The 5,689-nt window shown below is 56.0% G+C and overlaps 1 protein-coding gene across 1 annotated transcript in view; it reads left to right on the top strand.

Annotated features, from left to right (window-relative positions):
- NEK8 (NIMA-related kinase 8) overlaps positions 1-3,126 on the top strand; it is a gene marked incomplete at its 5' end in the record, with an annotated part of 9,935 nt that extends 6,809 nt beyond the window's left edge. The window contains 6 exons of the mRNA XM_010010504.1: positions 1-37; positions 297-447; positions 668-831; positions 1,048-1,206; positions 1,354-1,512; positions 3,098-3,126. Coding sequence (XP_010008806.1) covers positions 1-37; positions 297-447; positions 668-831; positions 1,048-1,206; positions 1,354-1,512; positions 3,098-3,126 — 699 coding nt within the window. The remainder of the gene's footprint in view (positions 38-296; positions 448-667; positions 832-1,047; positions 1,207-1,353; positions 1,513-3,097) is intronic.
- Positions 3,127-5,689: the final 2,563 nt, after the last annotated feature.

The raw sequence follows: 5,689 nt of genomic DNA on the forward strand, positions 1-5,689 counted from the left end.
GAACGGGAAGTGTTTGCCTGGGGCCGGGGGGATAATGGTAAGAGATGGCTGCTTGGTAAAACAGGGCTTGTGCTTCCCATTGCCTGTTCCCACTTCTCTCAGCAGCCCTGCTTGCCCACGGTCCTCTCCAGATGTGCCAGGGTAGGTGGGTGTGGAAGAGCTGCAGCTGCTTCACCACCTGCCAGTGTCCCCGGGGTTTGGGTTTTGCTGCCTTCTGTGGGCTCTTGCAGCAGCTATGTTGATGCTCAGGTTCGTGTGTTGCCATCAGCTGTGTCCTGCTCTGTTTCCTCTGCCAGGTAGGCTCGGGCTGGGTACCCTGGAGTGCCACAACTCCCCCCAGCAGGTCACGGTCCCACCGGAGCATGAGGCCCTGAGAGTCATCTGTGGCATCGATTCCTCCATGGTCCTCACAGTGAAGAACCAGATTCTTGCCTGTGGGAGCAACAGGTAAGAGGGGTGAGAGTCTGTGCTCCAGAGCTTGCTACAGCCTCCTGGGCCTGTCCATCTGTGTCCAGCCCACAAAGAGGGAGCAAGAGGCTCTAGAAGACATCTCTGTGTGATCCTACTCCCCACATCACGCTGCTGGTGGTGTGGTTATGCCAGGGCAGGGTTTGTCTCCAGGGTATCTGCATTCAGCCAGCTCTGATCTGTGCTTTCTCCCATGCAGGTGTAACAAACTGGGCCTAGATCGGATCAGCTCAGCAGAGGAGCCTTCCCCAGAGGACCAAGTGGAAGAGGCCACCGTGTTCACGTGTGCCCAGTCGGTCCCCTTGAACCAAGAGCCAATCGTGTGTGCTGACATTGGTACAGCACACTCAGCTGCAGTCACAGGTGAGGGGTGTGTGCCCAAATCCCTGACTAGGATTGGGGATTTCTCCATCCTCCCGCCTCCCTTTCCCATGGGCAGAGGCCTCAGAGAAGGCTCAGGAGATACCCTGCTCCCGATGCTGGAGCTCTGTGGAGCAGGATGCTCAGCATGATAGAGAGCAAAGAGCTTCAGCCCATCCTCAGGTGACACCCAGTTGTTTCTCTCATCTCTGTTGTCAGCTTCTGGCCAGTGTTACACCTTTGGGAGTAACCAGCACGGGCAGCTGGGTACCAACTCCTGCCGCAACAGCCGTGTACCCCACCTTGTTGTGGGGCTCCAGGCGATGAAGGTCACTGTGGTGGCTTGTGGGGATGCCTTCACTGTGGCCATTGGTGCAGGTAAGACTGAAACCCCAATGTTTTGGGCTGCAGCAGGCTCTGGTTTTCCTCTGTCTGCAGTTCATGCTGTGGCCAAGGAGGTAGCCTGGGATGGTACCAGGGAGGAGGGAGGCTCTGTGTGCAGTGGAGTGATATATCCCTTTGCAGATGGTGAGGTGTGCACATGGGGGAAAGGAGCCAGGGGACGCCTGGGCAGGAAGGATGAGGAAACGGGAACGCCAAGGCCGGTGCAGCTGGAGGAGACACATCCCTACCTGGTGACCTCTGTAGCCTGCTGTCACGGGAACACACTGCTGGCAGTAAAGCGTGAGTAGAGGCTTTGTTACTGTGATTCCTGCCATGACAGCCCAGCCAGACACAATGCCTTGTGACTGGAGCTGTCCCAAGTAACCCTGGCATGTGAGCTCTGTGTTATTCTAGTCCCTCTCCAGCTGTAAGTGAACAGAAATAACTTGAAGCCCCTAAAAATTCCCCTTAAGCACTGTGATGCTTCCACTGGGCTGGGAGAGCAAAGAGACAGCAGAAGAGGTTCTCCTGCACTCCCACAGAAGCTCCAAAAAGAGCAGCTCTCTAATTGATGCTGCTGAAATAGAAGCTGAGATTTGAGGCGTCGTTTTGGCTGCTGCATTTCCATTGTGGTTTGGAAAAGATAGTGCTGGTTTTGTGGTTCCTCTCTGCTCGGCCCAAAGGCAGCATCGCTGCATGGTTAAAACGTGCCCATGGCATGACCTGCCCTTCCGTTCCCTGGGTGTATGATGGGAGCCTGGCCCACACTCCTGCAGGGGCCTTTCTTCCTCCTTTCCTGGGCTGATTATGGCCTCAGTGCTGGGCTGAGGGATCCCAGTCCCAGCCCACTTCAAGCAGGCTAATTACACCCTGGAGGGGAGGAGGCCGGGCTGACTGCCCCAGCGCAGCGCAATGGGCCGTGGCTCCTGTTCTTCCCCTCCAAGAGCTGAGCTCTCATGTGATGTGTGCTGCCACGTGAAGGGGACAGGGAATGGCCGGGTCCCTGGGCTCAGGAACGAGGAGGACACTTGTCATGGCAGTAAAAAGGTTTTGTCTCTGCAGCAGGCTGCTCTCCCCTTCGGAGCTACTCTGCAGTGGCTGGTTTGTGGGCTCCCACCTGCAGCACCTTAAGTGTAGGGACTGAGTGTGTAGCCCCACTTCTTCTCTTCCTCTGCACTTCCCAGTCTGAAACCTCAGCCCGCCTGTCCTGGTACTGGAAGTGCAAACTCAGCAGCAGCAGGGTCAGGGCAGCAGCCTGGTGTTGCTATCCCTATCCCCCAGTAACCAGGGTGTAAAAAGCACCGGGAGCTCTGTAAAAAGCTGAGATTTGGGCTTTCACACAGCTCAGTCTGCCTGGAAGCTTCTCCAGAGAGCACACGATTGCTGGTGACATATGCAGTGTCATTGCTGCTGTCAGCTCTGGCTGTGATCTGGCCCGCAGAGGCTGCTGGCACAGGCGAGCAGAGCTCTGTCTACCTTTGGGGCAGCAGTTCTGCACCGCTCTGCGGTTTCCTCCCGTGTGGCAAACACTGTTTGTGACTGCTTTGGGCTTCTGCCCACTTTATTGTTGAGGCTGCTGCTGCGCCCTTTACTCGATCCCACCATAAACACAGGAATAACTGGGAGAAGCCGGGTGTGCTGGAGAGGAGGAGGAGGAGGGTGCAAGCCTCAGGAGACTGTGTTTCCTCCTATTTGGGCTCTGTGTGCTTGGCATTGCCTCCTGCTTGTGCCACGACTGAGGCCTTGCTTCCTAGGATAGCAAGGCAAGGATTGCAGTGCCCATTTGTTGGGTACCTGGCCTGCGTGGGGCAGGGCACTGCTCCCTCTAGCTTCATGAAGGTGGTGGCTTATGGCTTATTCTTGGTTCTTGCCCTTTGTGTTTCAGCTGCTGTGGAAGAGTCGCCTTCCCAGTGAGTTTGAGTCAGGAGGGAATGGACGCATCCATCCTCATCGTGTACAATGCTGGGGCTTCCCCCAGCTGCCTGGAATGCCTTATCCTCTCAGTGCTTCCTGTGGCTCAGCCCTTGCATCCCCAGGCTCAGGAGCCCCAAACAGGAAACGGGGAGCTCCTCACGATGGTTCCCATGGAACCGGAGCTGGTCTCACTTATGGAATCAACAAGGGTCACTGTGAACCTCCAGTGCCTGAGAACTGCTGCCCTGGACGTGACATGGGGTGGACATCCCCAGAGCTCCGCTGCTGCTGTCAATGGGGAAGCCTCCCCGCTGGAAGGGCCTGTGTGGAAGGGTGAGGAGCACAAAGGTTGTTTTCCCAGTGGAAACTGTCTCTGGTTACACAGCCCAGGCTGACAGCTCGGTGTCTGAGAGAGCTGTCAGCCTGTGCACAGCAGTGTCTGGAGTTAGGGCCTCAGGCACTCCTCGGGGTGACTAAGTGCAAACCTCTTTTCTAATTAGAGAAGCCTGTCCTTTCCCATCCCCCCAAAAGCATTTCACCCATTTGTTGAGCTGTTTATCATGCTTTTGAGGGTCCTGCTCTGCACAGCAGGATGAACCTGGCATGAGCAGCCCCTTTGTGAGCACAACCTGGTTTGCTCTCCCAAAATACAGCCTGGAGCTTTCCAATTAGAGCCTCCCCCAGCAGCAAGAGCTCACCAGAGGATCCTCCAGCTGACATTTGTCCTCAGGCCCCTAAATCCTGCTGCTGACCAGCTCACAGGCTCCCAGCTGAGCTAGCAGAAGGCAGCAAAACACAGTGAGTGATTGTCAGTGCTTGAAGTTTTTTAACCCAGATCTCTCCAGGGGGATGATGAGCTTTCACCAGGGATCCTTTCTGCAGGCAGGAGGGGGCATATCACCGTGTCACAGACAGGAGCTGCAGTTTTGATCTCCAGAAGGGTCTTTTCCTTTCCTTCCCCCCCCCCTTCTTTTCTTTTTTTAACTTACATCTGCCCTGGGCCATTTTTTGATGAGCTTCTGTCTCTGATCTGTCTGACATTGCAAATGCTCTTGCCTTTCACATCCATCTTTGTGCCGTTGCCAGTGTGTTGTGTATAAAGTCAGGCTTTCATAAGCTGGCTGAGATGAAATCTCTCTAATTATTTCTGTGATTCTTTCCTGTGTTCAATGAGGGGAACCTCGCCGGGCTCTGGTAGAAGCCAACTGATCCCTCTGTCATGTGGAAGGTAATGAATCTCAGCAGGTCTCCTGCTCTTTCTTCCCTTCACCTCCCAGGCTCCGGCTTGGGAAGGGAGCAGGTCCCGTCCGGCCGGGAGAGGCGTGTGCCCTGCCTGCAGACACAGCCTCCCTCTTCGGCTCCTGCCAGGGTGGGAGCAGGGGTTTTTCCCTGCTGGTTTCTTGTGGAGCTGCCTTTCCAGGCGGTTACACCCTGCTAGCCCAGGAAGCTCCCTGGAATTCAAAGGCTCTGCCAGTCCCTTGGCACTTGCTTTGTGCTGCAGGTTATAGGGATGGCTCCAGCAGCCTGGTGTCAGCAGAGGTGAAGGTGTTCTCCACTCCTGGGCACCAGGGTGATTGCAGGGCTGGGTTCAATCACCTCAAAGCCCCTCTGGGCTGGTCCCTGTGCTGAGCTGGTGGCAGCACCGGCTCCTACTGCAACAGATACCTCTTGGCTGTGTTGTGCTCAGCTCCTTGGGCTTCCCTTATCCTGCACCACGTGCAAATACATCACGTAAGAAGTGGCTGGTGTTCTGCTACAGCCTCACCAGGGCTGAGGGCTGGTGGGATGGCAGGACAGAGCTCTCTGCCACCCTTTGTGTTGAAGGTGGTGGCACCAAAATGCCACTGCTCCATGGGGCGTGCAGCACAGAGAGCCACTGGGATCTCCCTGTGCTGCCAAATGGAGGGGTGATCCCATCTTAGCCCCCCTTTTCCCACTGATGTTCTGGTGTTAGGTGGGGTTTATGGCTTTTGCACCTCAGTGCTGAGGCTGGAGGTGTCACCAGCTTGATTACAGTCGGAGGAACCTGTGTGGAGCAGTGTGTTTGTGCAGGGCCAGGCGCTGGAGCCCTGGGGATTTCGCAGCCTGTGTGCTCCATGCAGCAGTTCAGCTGTGGAGCCCAGTGAGATGATTTGAATAATTTAATACCAGGCTGTGACCAAGCCTGGCGAAAGGGTAAAGGAAACAAAGAGGCCCCCAGCCCCGAGCAACAATAGCTCTTGAAACGACAAGCTGAGGCATGTCCGCGCTGCCGCAGGCACACTGCAGCCCGGGCAAATAGGCCACTTGCATTCCTCACGTCTGCTGCTTTGTTTCCTTGCAGAAGCTCCCGGTGAAAACTGCAGGTCTTGGGGCTTCTCCCTTTTATCCTTGTTTTGTTCCCGTGTTCTAGGGAGCTGGTGGTGGATCGGCTGCGCCCCTGTGGCTCTTCCAGCTAAGGAAGGGAAGGCTGAAGGGAGCGGGTAGGGGAGGCGATGCAGGGATGCTTTGTGCATCCCGGCTGATGTAGGTACCCTCTGTCACTGTCACCCAGGGAAAACCCATCCCTGCTCCTGTGCTCCAT

This window comes from Nestor notabilis, unplaced genomic scaffold (assembly GCF_000696875.1).
Source record: "Nestor notabilis isolate BGI_N333 unplaced genomic scaffold, ASM69687v1 scaffold21542, whole genome shotgun sequence".
NCBI classification, from domain to species: Eukaryota; Metazoa; Chordata; class Aves; order Psittaciformes; family Psittacidae; genus Nestor; species Nestor notabilis.